Source organism: Raphanus sativus, unplaced genomic scaffold (assembly GCF_000801105.2).
Source record: "Raphanus sativus cultivar WK10039 unplaced genomic scaffold, ASM80110v3 Scaffold0312, whole genome shotgun sequence".
Lineage (NCBI taxonomy): Eukaryota > Viridiplantae > Streptophyta > Magnoliopsida > Brassicales > Brassicaceae > Raphanus > Raphanus sativus.
Window position 1 is genome coordinate 13,663 of NW_026615632.1, and position 17,419 is coordinate 31,081.

General features: G+C 29.9%; 2 protein-coding genes and 1 non-coding gene across 3 annotated transcripts; 2 read left to right on the forward strand and 1 right to left on the reverse strand.

The window, feature by feature from the left end:
* Positions 1-918: 918 nt before the first annotated feature.
* Positions 919-3,051, reverse strand: LOC108819444 (uncharacterized). Its single transcript, XM_018592484.2, has 5 exons — positions 2,458-3,051; positions 1,859-2,360; positions 1,638-1,727; positions 1,380-1,559; positions 919-1,283 (listed from the first exon to the last, which is right to left on the reverse strand). The coding sequence occupies exons 1-5, from the start codon at positions 2,931-2,933 to the stop codon at positions 1,239-1,241; spliced, it is 1,293 nt and encodes a 430-aa protein (XP_018447986.1). The 5' UTR covers positions 2,934-3,051; the 3' UTR covers positions 919-1,238.
* Positions 3,052-14,794: 11,743 nt separating this feature from the next.
* TRNAG-GCC (transfer RNA glycine (anticodon GCC)) lies at positions 14,795-14,865 on the forward strand. Its single transcript has one exon. It is a non-coding gene; the product is annotated as a tRNA-Gly (tRNA).
* A 198-nt stretch (positions 14,866-15,063) lies between these two features.
* LOC108820717 (putative hydrolase C777.06c) lies at positions 15,064-17,292 on the forward strand. The gene is made up of 10 exons (XM_018593723.2): positions 15,064-15,346; positions 15,513-15,651; positions 15,730-15,857; positions 15,962-16,109; positions 16,197-16,302; positions 16,396-16,454; positions 16,552-16,587; positions 16,665-16,774; positions 16,876-16,937; positions 17,020-17,292. Exons 1-9 carry the CDS (start codon positions 15,159-15,161, stop codon positions 16,931-16,933), a joined length of 972 nt encoding a protein of 323 aa, XP_018449225.2. The 5' UTR covers positions 15,064-15,158; the 3' UTR covers positions 16,934-16,937; positions 17,020-17,292.
* The last annotated feature ends 127 nt before the right edge of the window (positions 17,293-17,419 follow it).

Genomic DNA, 17,419 nt, shown 5'->3' on the forward strand with positions numbered 1-17,419 from the left:
TTAGTTTTTGAATTTTTAAGGATAAGAACTTAAACTTAATTTAAGTATTTATAAATTTTGGTTGTATTTCAATTTGAATTACTACGGATTTGTTTCTGAATTGAGTATTTGTTTAAATTAGAAAATTTTAAAATCTAAATATATCATAAAACTTTCAAAATCTAAAAATAAAAATAATACAAAACAATAACGTAAGAATATACATAAAGGCAAATAAAAGATAGTTTAATTTGAATATGTAGATGGAGAACGAGTAGATATTTCTAACGTTTTGAGCATTTTTGACTATTTTCAAATTTTTATTTGCAACTATTTTGGATATTTTAGCTAAAAAAAAACTATTTTGGATATTTTAATGTATTTAAAATATTTTCTAGATTATAACTGTTAATCTTTGTTTGATTCGGATATCTAAACTAAGAGTTTATTATGGCTGCTTCAAAAGGATATTTTAAGCTATATATTGTCAACAGCAGGCCCGGCTTAGATAAATTATAGTCCCTGTGCTAAAATATTTTGTTTCTCATAAATTACAATATCATTTCTCTAAATACAAATGAGGACCCTAATTTCTATAAGAATTTTTGAAAAAAAAAATGGACCCTGTACTTGTGCACCTTGGGCACACCCCAAGAGCCGGCACTGGAACTCAACAGTCTGACAATAGGCTAGGAGGTTGGGAGAGTGATAACTATAGGCTGGGAGACTTATCCTAAGATTAGATGGCAACACCTAACAAATTACAATAACACTCTTCTCCGATATCAAATATAAAGAATTTTATGGATGTACATATATTTGGATATTGAAAACAAAAGTTTTGGATATATTTTTTTTGTCAACACAAAAGTTTTGGATATATCCGACATAAAATAGTTTTCGTGATATTATGAGCGTTTTTTAATTTTATACACAATGAACAAGGAGGCGTTGTTTGCTCTGTATCTATTATTAAAGGAAAAAAAAACAAAATATTACAACATTTGTTTTTTTCTTATCCAGGCTCTATTCGTTTCGCACATTAATTTGATCTTTAATGTAGTTTTCAAGCATTTTGTTATTTTCTGTATATATAAGAACACTGACAATGGACGCCACATATGCAACACATGGGAATGTTCATGGCTTTTACAATCATAAAAGATACAATCTCTGCTTTTCCTCTTCTTATTCTTCTTACATTTTAAACCAACATTTCCGGTTTAATGGAAACCAGAAAATGATTTATGAATTCCGGTTTAGCTTGAGAGTCCTTCATTTGTTACGTACACAGCCCATGCTTCCTACAATTCCAAAATGTCAGCTAAGAGTTAGTGACCATAACAAGAACCAAAGCTTACAAGTTGAACCAATCTCGGTTCTTGCTCGGTTTAAGTTACCTGAAGAATGGAGAATACTCTGCTCGCGACCGACTTCTGAACCGGTGAAGTTCCACCTCTCTGTTGAAGTTTATCTGGATGTAAACAAAGCCGAGCTTTTTGGTAAGCTTTCTTCACTTGTGATCCATCTCGAAGATTCGCCAAAGGTATCTCTTTCCAGTTGCTACTGGACCATAGAACCTGAATAAAAAAATCCCGGTTTGGTCAGAATCAGTGACCGGTTTACTTGCTCTGAGACAAATTAACCAATTTACTTACATGATGTAGAGTTGAGAGGAGGAGTCTAATGTTGGTCTCTTTTCCGGTTAACCAGATTCTTATCTCTTCATCTTTCATCTCCATCTCCATCTGCAATCATTCAACTGCCACGTCAGATTCTTACTTAAATGAGAACATTAGTTACTGGTTTTGTCGTGTTCCAAAAAAAAAGTTACTGATTTTGTCGGAATTTTTTTTATTACAAGTTACAACTAACCAACCTCTTCTTCTGATTTGGCTTCTTCTTCTTCTTCACTTCTTCTTGAATCCATTAAGTCTTCTTCTTGTGTTTGCTTTGCTTCTGGCCGTTGAGATCTCTCTTTAGCCCAAGCTATTGCTTCATCCATGTCGTTCGAATCCGAGTTCCCTCGATCAAAACGATCTGAGTTTATTTCGATCACGTAAGAGCTCATCTCTTCTTCTTCTTCCTCTTCTATCTCATCGACTCTACAGTCTCCGGTCGTCCTCTGTTTTGTCTCAGTATCTTCTTCTTCTTCGTAGACGAAAGAAGAAACAGGGGAAGACGCCGGAGAGCTCGGTCCGAAATCATCAATTCTCCTGAAGGAGCTAGGATCCAAGCTCATGGTCTCCGGCGAGGATCTTCTCGATCCGCTGAAGTGTGTTTTTTTGTAGTAAAAATCTGATCTTTCGTGGCCGGAGAACGCCGGGATACTCTGTTTCTTAGATTCCCGCTTATGACTTCTCGACGGGACGTTTAACGGTCTACAAAAAAAAAACAGAGCATATCGAAATTACAAATTACGTAACCAACCTCGGAAACTAAACATAAGTGGAGGGTAGAATAGTAAATTTAATTCACCTGAGTCTAGAAGTAAAAGAAGAGAACCCCGCGTCATCGCCGGACGTCACCGCCGGTGGCGGATAGTGAGGACTCACCTCCTCGGAAGTGAGCACCGACGAGGAGTTCGACCTCGACTTCGGCTTGCTCTGCTTCTTGAATCCCTCCTTGGCCGTCCCACCGCGACTGCCGAACACGCCGTCGTAGAATCCGTCTCCGCCGGAGGGGATCCTAAACGCCGTTAAGTTTCTGCCGTGAGATTTAGAAGACGGGAGCGTGCCACCGGAGGAAATTCCCGGGGGCAGGAAAACCTCGTCGTAGAAACAGTCGGAGCGGGAAAAGTCGCCGGAGAATTTTCGAGTGAGGACGCTTCGCGGCGGACCGCCGAAGACATCGGCGAAGTCTTCCGCGTGGATTCGAGCGTCCATGGATTTTCGAGCGATGGAGAAGAATGGATCAAGGTTTAAACCCATCTTCATACGCCACGATTCGTCCATTTCGCCGCTGAAGTCTTTTTTTTTTTTGCTCCGGTTACTCGAACTTTCTCAAGAGAGTGTGAAGTGAAGAGAGAATGTATGTGTGCTGTGCTGTGTTGTGTTGTGTTGTGTTGTGTATGTACACAAAGGTAAACATATATAGTGGTAACGGGGAAAAAGAATAAAATATTGATTTGATTGGTTTTCAACTCTCTTTTTCCCCCTGTCTGAGAAGGTTTTTTTTTCTGTCTGAAAAGATATTAGTTACACAAAAAGTTAAATTTAGGTGTAATATTTTTCTAAATTTAGTGTAGTCCGACACATTAAAGCTTTGATTGGTAATCTTGCGGAATGGTGAAATGACGTTTTCACGAGATTTTGCAGGTATTTTATCAATCAAGAAAATTTTGAAATGATAAAAAACGCAAAACATAGATTTGCGTTTCTGCTAACAGAAATATAAAAAAAAAATATTAAGTGGAAAAATGAGTTTTATTATATTATGGTGGAAAAAATATAAATTCAACACTTTCATATTACTAAATTATATGCCAATACCATTTTAAATCTTTAAATAAATAGCAATAATTTTATGATAAATATTTATGATAAATATTTATGTCAATCTATTATTAAATATCATATTAAAAAATAAGCTTAACATTTATAATAAGAGCTAAAATAATTTTAATAAATATTAGTTATTTTCATATTATGTAATAATTAGTTTTATTATTGATATTTATTTTTCTTATAAAAGGTGAATATCATATAAAATATTTTGATCAATTCAACATTTATTTCATCATTCCGCAAATTTAAAATTTTTTATTGCTTAATTAATTTTTTTCGCAGCTTAACTTTTTATCTGCGATTCCGCGATTAAACGATGGTTATCAGTAATCTGAGCCTAAACGTAGGATACCATTGTGCAGGCACATTGATTTATCCCAAAATATATAGTGAAATTCTATTCGTTAAACATATGGGAGATATCAATGTTTTTTTTTGTAAAAAAAGGGAGATGTCAATGTTAACCATAAGGTTGTGGTTTTTGGAGAACTAAACAATCCAAATCCAAAAAGGTTCATTTCATTTTATCTTGTAGCTACGTAAATATAAAATTATATTATAAACTTTATTTTAATACTTAAAATAACCTTTTCACGGACCCAAACTATCTCAGATTAACAAAAAATATCAATGCTTCCTCTCTGTCTTTCAAAAATTTAATCCATGCAAATATTAAATTATTATAAACCGATTCCATTTCATTTAGAAAACTAATATATATTTACGAGTAGCATTATATTAACAGATTATAAATAGAAGCAAATATGTAAATCATTTATGTAAGATAAAAAATTGATTCTGATTTTTTGGTCATTAATTAATATAAGCCATTGCCACTTGGAGAGTTGGAGTCCCTACTCTGAAAGACATGATTTAATGGTTTCCCTTTTGTTTAGCTGTATAATTGATTTTATCTTAATTAATTCTACAGAATTTTTAATTCATAATTAAAATTTCAGTTGTTTTTTGGGTGATAGTGGTCCTAGTGGAGTGTAAAACCAAAAAAAAAAAAACAAATCTCATCTGTTAAGATTAAATTGTTGTTTCAATAATTTACATAATAAAATATTAATTGGACCATACGGTACTGATTCCAGTACAAATGTACAATGTGTTCGTTTTTTTCGTTGCCAAATTATTCATGTAGATTGAGATGTTTCCCGATCATTTGCGTTGAATGTTTATAAATTAGTTGATATAAATATACTCCATTTTGAAAATTTAGATTTTTTATTAAAATGATTTTAAAATATATTGTATGTTTTATATATTTTTGAAGAGCACATATTCTTAATACTGATCATATCCAGCAATTCCTTATACTGTATATTTATTAGTTAAAAATAAATAGTAATTTTGTTTATTGAATTAATATAATTAACGAAATGTAGTCATATACAAAATAATATATAATTCAATTTTACTATGTTTTTAATATATGGCAATACAAAAAATACATATTTAAGAAACAAATAAAGTATAATGTAGTTATTTTCATTTAGATGTACAATCGAAAATATACATAGTTATATGTTGTTTTAGAAACAATAAAGTTTTACAATAAAAATTATACTTCTATTTTAGGTAACATCACATAGACGTATACTGTATAGAAGTCATTAAGTAACATACAAAGAAAATTTATTGTGTCTTAAGAAATTAAGTTCGACGAAAAATACAATGCAATTCTTATACAATCATTTTAGACATAATTATTTTAGACAAGTGAAGATAGTAATTCTTTTTTTTGAGAAAAAGAACATAGTAATTAAACCGAAAACTTTTACGTGTAAGCATTTTTTTATTTTTTAAAAATGCATTTTCAAACTGATATCATTTTAAACAAGTGAAGATGGTATTTTTTTTTGACTAAGAAGATGGTAATTAAACCGGGAACTTTTAAATGTAAGCATTTTAATTGATAATCCTCACTTCCTATAGACATTCTAAATATGTTTTTTTTTTGCGAACTTTTTAACATTCTAAATATGTTAGGGTTAGGGAAAGGATTATTTATTAAAAATGTGATTATTATGATATTAAATAGAAGCGGGTGCAAGGAATGACATATACCATTTGGAGGGGACAATGCATATGCTATAATTTGATGTCAATAAACTTTCTTCCCCACCAAAAAGCTACACTTCTTACTTTCCAACACATGCTTATATCATTAATACCAATTAAACGATTGTTAATTTCTTTTAAATCATATGATGTTCCCGAATGGACAGATCATTAAATCATCATTTTATATAAGTGGTACCCACTTCTTATTTTTATGTTATTTGTAAACAAATTCTCACTCTGTTCATAATAAATGTTATTCTAATTGTTTTTGTTATATAAAAAATATTACTTTATAATTTTAATACAAATTATATTTAATTTCAGTTGAAAATTAATTGCAAATTATATTAATTTTATAAATAGTTTTATTTATCTCAAATACTATTGGTCAAAAAAATGTAATTAATAACAATTTATATATATTTCCGCCACTTTATTAATCTGTGTAAAAAATGTCAAATTGACACTTAATTATGTGGTGATAATTATATGTTTTTGGAAATAATAATTAGATAAAGAACAAAAAGAAATTGGAACAAGCCTTGGTTTAGCTTAGAACACGTATCAGATTCGGACCATGGTATAGGAACATTACAGGTAAAAATGCAGATCAGGTGGTCTTGAAAGGGGACAACTTAACTTATTTTAACAATATTTCAATACAATATAATAAAATATGTTTAAAAATATGCATTGCTATAAGATTTGCCCCCTTAAGATTCGAGCTTAGATCATTTTATATCAATTAAAAACTAACTAAAAGAGATAAACTAAAGAATGTCCAAAGATCTAAAAAATCAATTAATCTTTAGCTGTTCCAAGCATGTGTGTGAGCTGTAATGCTATGTTGCAAATATGTCACCTCTAAGTTATCAAATATCTTTTAAAGATCAAATCACCTTTAACAAAGGTTAAAAACTGAGTGGTCTACCATTTCCCAAAAAAATCTTAAATGGTGAAAACTGATAAAGATGAGTTCAATGCATACAAATGAGACTCATCATATACATGTAAAGTTACCTAGAAGACATGAAATACATTTTACTAGTAGCTAGAGCCATGTAGTATATATTTTAAATGAATAGATTTTTTTTTTTTGCTAACTTGAAATGAATAGATTTGATTAATTTCCACAAGAATGTGACAGTACAGAGGCAATGATCTTAGTGAAAACTGGAAGACAAACAGAAGCAACAGAACGTGGGAGATGATTCAGCAAACCAAAAGCATTAAGTTCTTTGAATAATACCAAGCACACAAAATCATCAAAGACACAAACAGTCTAGGTCAAACACAAAGAATGGATGGCCATAACCAATGGGCTTTCTCTTGATACATCGCCGGATAAAGTAATAACTAATAAGCCGACGAGGTAAGCTATTGTAACCATAAGAAGACAAAACAATATACAGTTAAATTTTAACCTAGATCACACAAAACACACGGGCCACGGCATTTGAAAAGATGGGTGAAAAAAAAGAATCAAAATATATAGGTTGCTTAAGGAACAATATACCCATGACTCGTGGTCGTGGATATGGAGCAAAGGAAGCATTCCATGTGTTTCGTTGCAGAGTAATTTTACTGAAGCCAATAAAACCATGACACAGCATTTACTAAAAGTGGAAGAAAAGGAAACATTATATAGAATATTTATGTTTTTGACAGAAGAGTGCTAAAAGAACTACACAACCCATCAGTCCAAAATGGCATGAATACGTAGCGAGTGACTCCAGTGATATGGCTGTGTGATTCTTGGGGATGTAAAGAAGGATTCACCAGTGTTGTTTATGAATAAAGTAACAAGCAGGATATTGTACGATTTTTACTGCAGGATTCTATATAGATCCCTTTTGCTAAAGCGTACAAAATTTAACTGCAGGACTATATTGTTTAGCTTTGTACCCTTTGCCAACTATTTGAGGGTATATCTCAGTACATAAGATGCTAAAGAACTTACTAGATGATGGTATAATCAGAGCTGTCGAGTTTCTACAAACTATTTAAGCTGTAAAGCTGTTATTGTATCAGCCAGTTGACCACAGAAAACATTGTACAGTAATGTTAAGAGATTGAACAGTTCTCGCTCTGTCGGCACCCACAATTAACCCTTCACCATCCCTGAAGCTCCAGTAGCATTTACTGCTGAGTGTTGATCTAAATATCATAAATCCAAGGTAGAAAATCCTGTAGAAAAATTCCACGAAATGACTACAACAAATAGAAACTGAGGGCATACCATTTAAGCATTACAAACAAAACAACAAATCACATCACTAAACATATTTTCCAAAAAGACTATTTCACAAGAAATTTCTTGAAAGTAACACTTTCCTTTTAGCATGATTCTGTATGGGATTATATGGTAACAGAGAATGGTAGCGTAAGGGTTCTCTCAACCTTAACATGGAAAAACAAACAGCAACATGCAGAAATGTGAATAGCTCAGTAAGTTACTAAATTCCAACAAAAGGCATGATAAGACATGATTTTTTGTTTGCAGAGAATAGTGAAAAGTCCTACATCAAAAGCAGTAGCCGAGGAAGGTGCCTTCTTTACTTTTATTTTCTCAGCAACAGTTTCCAACTTTGGCTTACTATCATAACCAGCCAAAGATGCATGCATTATCACGAATTAGTACCTTCAAACATCACCAAGTTCACAAAAACCACAATAAACAATAAACCGAGAGCTAATGCAACAAGAAAGCTATCAACTTCACTATACCCAGATAATGGATATATCTTTAATGATATAGCAATGTGTAAGATATACCCCATCAAGTTTAAGCCTCACATTTTCTCCTAATCTATTTCTAGCCATTGAATCCTATTTGTCCCAAAAGATTTCCTTTTTCTTTTCATTATTGATATTATAATTTGCACACTTTCACGGAAAGTAAGCACATCTTAAATGTAAAGAAACTTTTGGTGTTACTGTCACGCCTTCTCAGTTGCATAAACTCTTACTATTTTTATTCCATCAACAACTTTTTGCTTGAAGCCTCAAACGGTGTACCAACCAGTTTATGCTTATAAAAATGAATATACCTATAAACTGAACCAAACAAAAACCTTCCAGGACAAATTCTGTGTCAAGCACAAAGAATGAATGGCCATAACCATTGAAACCAACCCAAAATAAACCTGAATCATGCAAAACACAGATTTGCATAGTGAAAAAAGGAAGAAACATATTTTATTACAAAATGTGAATGTAAAATGTGAATGTGTTAGAGAAGAGTGTGCTAAAGGAACTACATAACCCATCAGTCCAATGGCATGGATTCGTTGCAGGTGATCCAATAACCTGACTTTATGAAACACTAGATATAAGCCCGTTGCGTTGCAACGGGATTTTTGATGTTTTAATTTAATAAAGAACATAAAGAAATAATAATTTTATGATTGATTTGCATATGCTGTATGAAATTTATTTTATAATTAAAATTTTTACATAAGTTCAAGTTAAATTTTTATTTTATAATCATGATACATAGAAGAATTTTATCTATTTATTTAATAGATAGTTTTTATTCATGATTTTTATTAAATAATTTATTATATTGTTGAATTTTATAATTTAATTTTATTAACAATTTTTTAAGTTGCTTGGTTCTTCCAAGTTGATAATTAATATGATGGCAATTATATATTTAAAATGTGACTTGTTCTAATATATATCATAATTAAAAGAATATATACTAAGATAATAACCAAAACTAAATTTTTAGAAAGTAATTATTAATATTATTTAATAGTAATTTTCCATTTTTGAAACCCTAACCAAAATATAATTGCAAAAGACTATTTGATAACAATTTTTTTTTCTAATATTGTGACATGTGTTTTAAATATGTAATGATTAAAAATATATGAACCATGAAAATAAAATAAACGAAGTTTGAAACAACTAATTTTAAAAATTATTAGAAAAACAATTTTAAAATTATTTAATAGTAACTTGAAGAAATTTCCTTTTTCAATTAACAGAAAAAACAGATTTGAAAAATAATTTATTTAATACTAATTTTCTTTTTCTAAAATTATAATGAAATTTTATCATAAAATACTATATTGAACCTAGTTTTTCAAAATTAATGGGTAACATGGTTGTGACACATGACAATTATATATTTAAAAATGTGATATGAGTTAAACTATCTCATAAATAAATAAATATATACTAAGATAACAAAAATGATTTCTGTTAATAGTTTATCATAAATATTATTTAATAGTAATTTCTATTTTTAAAATTTTTAAAAATATATAATTGCAAAATAATATTTGATGATATTTTTATTTTAAATATTGTGAAATTTGTTAGAATATTTTATGATTAAAATATATATACTATGAAACTATAAAATTAATTTCTAAAAAATATTTCAAAATTATTAAATATTTTATTAAATTTTTTTATATTTAGTAGTAATTTTAAGATAAATTATATTTTAAAATACTTTAGAAAAATATTTGTAAAATAGTTATTTAATAATAAATTAATTTTTTAATTAAAAATTATTTTCTATTTACTCTAGTTTTTAATGCACATTTTTATCCTAAATTTTGTTAAAGAAATATCATTTACTAAATTATTTTTTCTCTATGTTTTTTTATTTCATAATTTTCATCTCTTTTGAACATGTTTTTTCTAATACATGATATTAACATAAAACTAAAAAATATCAAATATTCATGTTGTTGATATAAGATATTTTATGGAGCAGTGAATACATCATAATGTAAGGTTTCAAGTTTCTAAAGTAAATAAAAAAATTGTCAAAAATACTACATTCATATTATTACTTTTCATGTTTACACTAACCACTATTATATTTTCACTTTTAAAAAGGAAAAAAACATTTCTAATTCTAGAATTAATGTCGACAAAAAAAACTAAGGTTAACTAATTTAAACTTAAAATTTAGAGTTGAGAGATAGGGTAATGTTAAGGGTTTAGGTTTAATATTTTTGCATATATAAAATTATATATGAAGTCTTTAAGATAATAGTAATTATCTTAAGAAACAACATTTGCATTAATAAATAAATATTTTTATAGAGTGATAATTATTACTGTACAAAGGCCTAATCATTATTGTGGCAATAATTTACGTAGGTAGCATAACAATAATGACAAAAGAAGTCATATTGAGTTTGTAAGAAGAAAAGAATATGCGATGATAAGGATACAGAACCGTACTTTGTATTTTTCATGAATCAATAATTATACTTGGTGATCAAATATGAGGGAGTTTAGTTCTATATATATATATGTGAATAATTGTAATTATTTTTGGTTTATGATCTTTTTAATTATAATTTGAATAAAAGAAAATTAACATTATATAGTCTTTTACATTTTTTGGTCTAAGATTTTTTAAAAATGATAACTACTATCAAATATTTCTTGACAGTTTTTTTATTTCTTTAAAGTTATCTTTTCTTCATGATTTGAATAAAGGAAATTTAACATTAAGCAATTTTTTGGTTTAACATTTTTAAAAATGATAATTACAATTAAATGTTTTTTACATTTTTTACGATTTTAGAAAAGGAAAATTAGTGTTAAATATTGTACAAACTGATTTTTGTTTAAAACACATGTGACAATCTTAAACTTTTAATTATCATGTGTCGCTATCATGTTAATTAGTAACTTTGAAAAACAAAGTTTCATAAGTCTTAGATTTTTCCAAAAAATATAATTACTATCAAATACTTCTTGACAGTTTTTTTTATTTTTTACAGTTATCTTTTCTTCGTGATTTCTATGAAGGAAATTAACATTAATCAATATTTTTTACAATTTTTTAGTTTAAGCTTTTTAAAAAGGATAATTATGATTAAATATTATATACATTTTTTTATGATTTTAGAAAAGTAAAATTAGTGTTAAATATTTTACAAATTGATTTTAGTTTTAAACACTTGTCACAATCTTTAAGTTTTAATTGACATGTGTCGCGATCGTGTTAATTACTAACTTTGAAGAACCAAACTTTATTATAATAAGAAAAGAAAAATTGTTTAGAATTCTGAAAAAAGGAAAAAATCTGAAACAATTAATATTAAATAAATTTTAACTATTAAATAATTTTTACAATTAGATTATTCAAAATTCGTAGTTATTATATAAGTACATATATATTTTAATCATTATATATTTAAACACATGTAAAAATATCAGAAAAAAAATTATTATTAAATAATATTTTACAATTATCTTTTGTTTAGAATTTTAAAAATTATTGTATATATATATATATATATATATATATATATATATTTAATTATGATATATTTTAACAAATATCAAAAATTTAAATATATAACTGTCATGTGTCACAATCATGTTAATTAATAATTTTGACATGTGTTTTAAACTATAATCAGTTTGTACAATATTATCTTTTGTTTAGAATTTTAAAATTGGAAAATTACTATTAATTATTTTTATAATAAGGTTTTTAATTATGAGATAGATTAACACATGTCACAATCTTAAAGAAGGAAAAATTCTGAAAAAATAATATTAAATAATTTTTAACTATTAGAAATATTTACAATTAGATTATTCTTTTTTTTTGGTCAAAACAATTAGATTATTCAAAATTCGTTTTTATTATATAAGTACATATATTTTTAATCATTATATATTTAAACACATGTAAAAATATTAGAAGAAAAATTACTATCAAATAATCTTTTACAATTATCTTTTGTTTAGAATTTAAAAAATGGAAAATTACTATTAGTAATATTTATAATAAGTTTTTAATTTTTAATTATGAGAAAGATTAACAAATGTCACAATCTTAAATATTTTGTTTAGAATTTTAAAAATAGAAAATTACTATTAATAATATTTATAATAAGGTTTTTAATTATGAAATATATTAACACATGTCACAATCTTAAAGTTTTAATTGTCATGTGTCGCGATCATGTTAATTAGTAACTTTGAAGAACCAAGCTTTATATAATAAGATGGGGAAGTAAAGACACATCAATGTTGTTTATGATTAAAGTAACATGCAAGCGGGATCCAAGTCTTCGATTAAGTGCTATAATATTTTAATTTTTGAATTAAAGTTTAATATATCTTATTAAAACAGAAACATTACAACTTCTTTTAGGTGGATTTTAATGTTGGACCTTATGTAATTAATGCTATATTAATCTACTTATTATTAACATGCCTTTTTATAAATAATTAACATCAACCATTACCATAGTTTTTCACTTTTTACCTTATTATTATATCCACTACGCATGTTTCCTTATATTACCTATATTTTACTATAAGCTAGATACATCCACTAGCATATTATACTATAAGATAGATTATTAATAATACATCTACTAACATATATACTATACGACAGATTACTTAATAATACAATATATTATCTGTATTCATTAACTTGCATCCATCAATATTAGCAATACTATGAAGACAACTAAATATATACTTTGAACCTATAAACCATGATATACTAATTTATAACAAAAATGATATTACTGTTACAAATTAGTTTTTATAAATATTATTTATAACAGCAATTTGTTATATAAGATAAACTTAATCAAGACCCAAATCTTTTTTTTCCTGTTCAGAAAAAAAGAAACCTACGAATATATACCGTTAATTTAGCGAAATCTTTCGAATAAATGGTAAATCTCACCAACCCAAAAAAATGAATTAAAAATATAACAAAAGATATTATGTTTGAAATTTAGCTCACTGGGTCGGGTATAAATATGTTCATTTCAGGTATAAGTTATTCGAGTTCTCAATATTTGGATCTAAGTAGGTATTTGTTTTTTTTGTCTGGATCGATTTTTTTTTGTTCCGGATCATTCTAACCTTTTTATATTATAAATCTTAAATAATATACAACATTTATATAAAATATGTGAATCAAAAGATAAATCCGCGCAGGTGCGCGGGTCATGAACTAGTCTTAATATAAAAGACAAACCAATAAATGAAAGACACATTAGCTATTGGAGTTTTTATGAGGTTCTTGAAAGTTATCAAATGATATACTCAAAGAAACTTTCATCCTTCTCTCATACGTTTTTTTTCAAATTATTTCCTTATTGTTGGAATATCCATTGGGGTTCTACCAATAAACTTACAGCTGACCTTAGAGCACTATACATCGCACAGTAACTAAAGAGAATGAACAGTTCTCGCATTGTCGGCGTCCAAATCTCTTACAACCTAAAGCTTCATTGTTTACTGCTAAGTCTAGTATCATAAACCCAAGGTAGAATCCAGTAGAAATGTCTTCCACATAAAGACAACAACAGTTGCAATCGTTGTCATAAACCGGGACATACCATTTACATTACCAACAAAAAGGCAAATCACATCACCAAAAATCATCTTTCACAAGAGATTCCTGAAAGTAACAATAACAGAGCTCTAAAGCAACAAGCGAGCTATCAGCTTCACTATACCTGAACGCCGATAAATAATGGATACCTTTAATGATATAGCAACGTAAGATATACCCCATCAAGGCATAAACCTCAGAGATTCTATTTCTAGCCATTGAATCATGTATGTCGCAGCATAATTACTTTTTCTTCTCATAATTGATATTATTACTTGCATATAACTTCAGAGAAAGTGAGCATCCTAAATGTATAGAAACTCTTGGTGTTACAGTCAAGCCTTTCTCAGTTGCACCAATAATTCGTACCTAATTGCACCTTTTACCGTATATCTAATCGTGAAGGCAGCTAAAAACAAAACACCAAAGTCTATAATGAAATCATCAAGAATAATCAAAAGTGATCAACAAACAGTGAGGCATGCTGCGCATTGTATGAGCTGTGAAGTTTCAACTCTTTTTTTTGGGCTGAATATGAAGTTTCAAGTCTTGCTATTAAGTAAAATATTACGTACAAATCAAGAGGCAACTTGATTTAGGCCAAATTGTTTCTTTGTTTTCCGTTTGCGTATTCATGTTATAATGAGACACAAACGCACAAGCAGAGAAACAATCCCGCCTTAGTCAAATATCTTAGAGTTATCGTAGTTTCTGCTAGCTAACAGTCCACAAAATATAACAGCATCTACTTATCATTTCTAGTACCTGGAAGGGAAGGAGTTATAAAAGAGAAGCCTTGGAGCTTCACGAGAAGACAAAATACAAAAGAGAAAAGCCTGAATCCATTAAAGTTAGGTCTTATTTGTTTATAAATAACAAAGGTCAACAAGCACCAGTGGTCTAGTGGTAGAATAGTACCCTGCCACGGTACAGACCCGGGTTCGATTCCCGGCTGGTGCATTCTGAGCTGTGAAGAAATATGGTACAGCGTTGGTTGGGTCCTTCGCACTCATCTGAACTGAGATGATGTCACCACATCCTGAGCTCTCTTTTTTTACTCTCTCTCTGCAAACATTGTCCCACAATGAGTTCACTTAGAGCCGCTAAGATTATGCCACGTGGCAATATTAATTAAAAAGCTATATCTATTTTTCTCTCCTTGCTTTGTTCTGTTAGCCCACTGTATTCTAGAGGATCCTCTCCTCCGCCGGAATATTCCAGATTCGTTACACCGACAATACGTATAATCTCCGATGATGGAAGACGGTTCGAATCCAACTGAGAACGGCTCCGATCGCGACGGATCGGCTCTGATATTCCTCGGAACGGGATGCTCGAGCGCGGTCCCTAACGCAATGTGCCTGATCCAGAAATCCGACTCCCCCTGCCACGTCTGCTCTCAGTCTCTCTCGATCCCTCCCGAGAGAAACCCTAACTACAGGTAATACACACTCTCAATGCGATCTTCGTTTAGATTCGAGATTCGGTTTATTATTATTTTTTCTTCTATCATCTCATCGCCATTGTTTTAATCGGAGCTCTGATGTATAGCTTTCGATCCGTATGAAGGCTTTTAAGATTGTGTGTGTGTGTGGATCCATTGGCAGGGGAAACACTTCATTGCTCATCGATTATTGCTCAGGTGATGAAGGCAAGCATAAGTACATTCAAATCGACGTTGGCAAGACGTTCAGGGAACAAGTCCTTCGTTGGTTCACTCTTCACAACATTCCTCAAGTTGATTCTGTAAGCTCTCCCCGTCTACTTTAGATCTCCTCTTTTTATGAATGCTGCTTGAGATTATGTTTGCTATATATGATGCAGATCATTTTGACTCATGAGCATGCTGATGCAGTACTTGGCCTGGATGATATACGTTCCGTGCAGCCATTTAGTCCCACCAATGATATAGATCCTACTCCTATTTTTGTTAGCCATTATGCTATGGACAGGTGAGTATATATAATAATGATATCTTCTTCATCATCTTTGGGAAATTTTGAAGCTGTTGTTTCATCAGTCACGTGCTTTTTTTTTGTTTTTTAACTGAAAACAGCCTTGCTGTGAAGTTCCCGTATTTGGTTCAGAAGAAACTTAAAGAAGGGCAAGAAGTTAGGCGAGTGGCGCAGCTGGATTGGAGAGTGATCGAGGAAGATTGTGAGAAGCCTTTTGTAGCTTCTGGCTTATCATTCACGCCACTTCCAGTAAGTTATTCGGTAGAAAATAGTGAAATCATGTATTCCTGCTGAATGATCTGTGTGGAGACTTGAATCTTTGTTTATTGCCCGTAGGTGATGCATGGAGAAGACTATGTCTGTCTTGGTTTCCTTTTTGGAGAAAAATCAAGAGTGGCGTATATATCCGATGTGTCACGCTTTCTTCCAAGCACCGAGTATGGTAGGTGTTAACACTTTTGCTTAGCGCGTGTGTGTGTGTGTGTGTTTGATATTCTGAAACAAGATATCTCACACTCTTTTGGATTTTATACAGTTATATCGAAATCTGGTGGTGGACAACTGGATCTCCTTATCTTGGACACATTATATAAGGTAATAGACATTATCCGTGTGCTTAAAGTTTGAATTTGTATGAATACTCTATGCTGATGTTTTCACATTCTTTCTTTTATTTTATTTTTTGCTGCAGACAGGATCCCACAACACACACTTATGTTTCCCACAGGTTAGCTTAATTTGAGGGTGTAGTTTATTTCTTCTTTTTATGGTTTATATATATATGCTTACTTTTGTTTTCTGTAGACACTAGAGACGATCAAAAGACTGAGTCCGAAAAGGGCTCTTTTAATCGGAATGACTCACGAATTTGATCACCACAAAGACAATGAGTTTCTTGAAGAATGGTCTAAAAGGTAGCAAACTGTAGACAATTCTCAATTAACACCATCATCTATCTGAAGAAACCATACACAGAAGTCTTTACTTATTTGTTGCAACTTTTTGGTTTTATTAGGGAAGGGATTTCGGTAAAACTTGCGCATGATGGCTTGAGAGTCCCAGTCGATCTATGAAGAGGTAAAAAAACATTAGACCTTCTCATTTAGAGAACTAAGATTATTTGCATTTGATTCACCTTTGTTCATTTAAACCTCTTTAGGCTGAACATTTAAATTTGAAGATGAGGATGCTTGCTTGTGTGGGTCTTCTTGTCTTAAGATACAGAGAGAGAGCTTCATATCAAGATTATCACTAAAAGAGTTTTGTTTTGTTATTTGTTACCTTAAGTTTGGATTCTTTGTATTCCTTAAGTTATAGTTTAGGATTTAACCCTTGATTATTATCTTTGGATCGTTTTTTTTCCAGATATACCTGTTAAAATAGTAACTAAAGAAAGAAAACAGTTCATCTTAAAGCTACTTTATGCTTGAAATGTTGATTACTACATCCGCAATCAAATTTCTAAATAGAAAACTGCAGAGAAGGATAGCAATTACTAACTTCTGTCGAAGTTCAAAAGAGGCTATTGACTGTGTATGAAACATAAATAAAAGCTTATG

Excerpts from the sequence above, each read along its gene's own strand:
- LOC108819444 (XM_018592484.2), bottom strand. The coding sequence starts at position 2,933 with ATGGACGAATCGTGGCGTATGAAGATGGGTTTAAACCTTGATCCATTC. Across the intron at positions 1,728-1,858 it reads AAGCCAAATCAGAAGAAGAG|ATGGAGATGGAGATGAAAGA; the intron begins GTTGGTTAGTTG and ends GAATGATTGCAG. Across the intron at positions 1,560-1,637 it reads TCCTCTCAACTCTACATCAT|GTTCTATGGTCCAGTAGCAA; the intron begins GTAAGTAAATTG and ends TTTTTTATTCAG.
- LOC108820717 (XM_018593723.2), top strand. The coding sequence starts at position 15,159 with ATGATGGAAGACGGTTCGAATCCAACTGAGAACGGCTCCGATCGCGAC. Across the intron at positions 15,652-15,729 it reads ACATTCCTCAAGTTGATTCT|ATCATTTTGACTCATGAGCA; the intron begins GTAAGCTCTCCC and ends TATATGATGCAG. Across the intron at positions 16,588-16,664 it reads CACACTTATGTTTCCCACAG|ACACTAGAGACGATCAAAAG; the intron begins GTTAGCTTAATT and ends TGTTTTCTGTAG.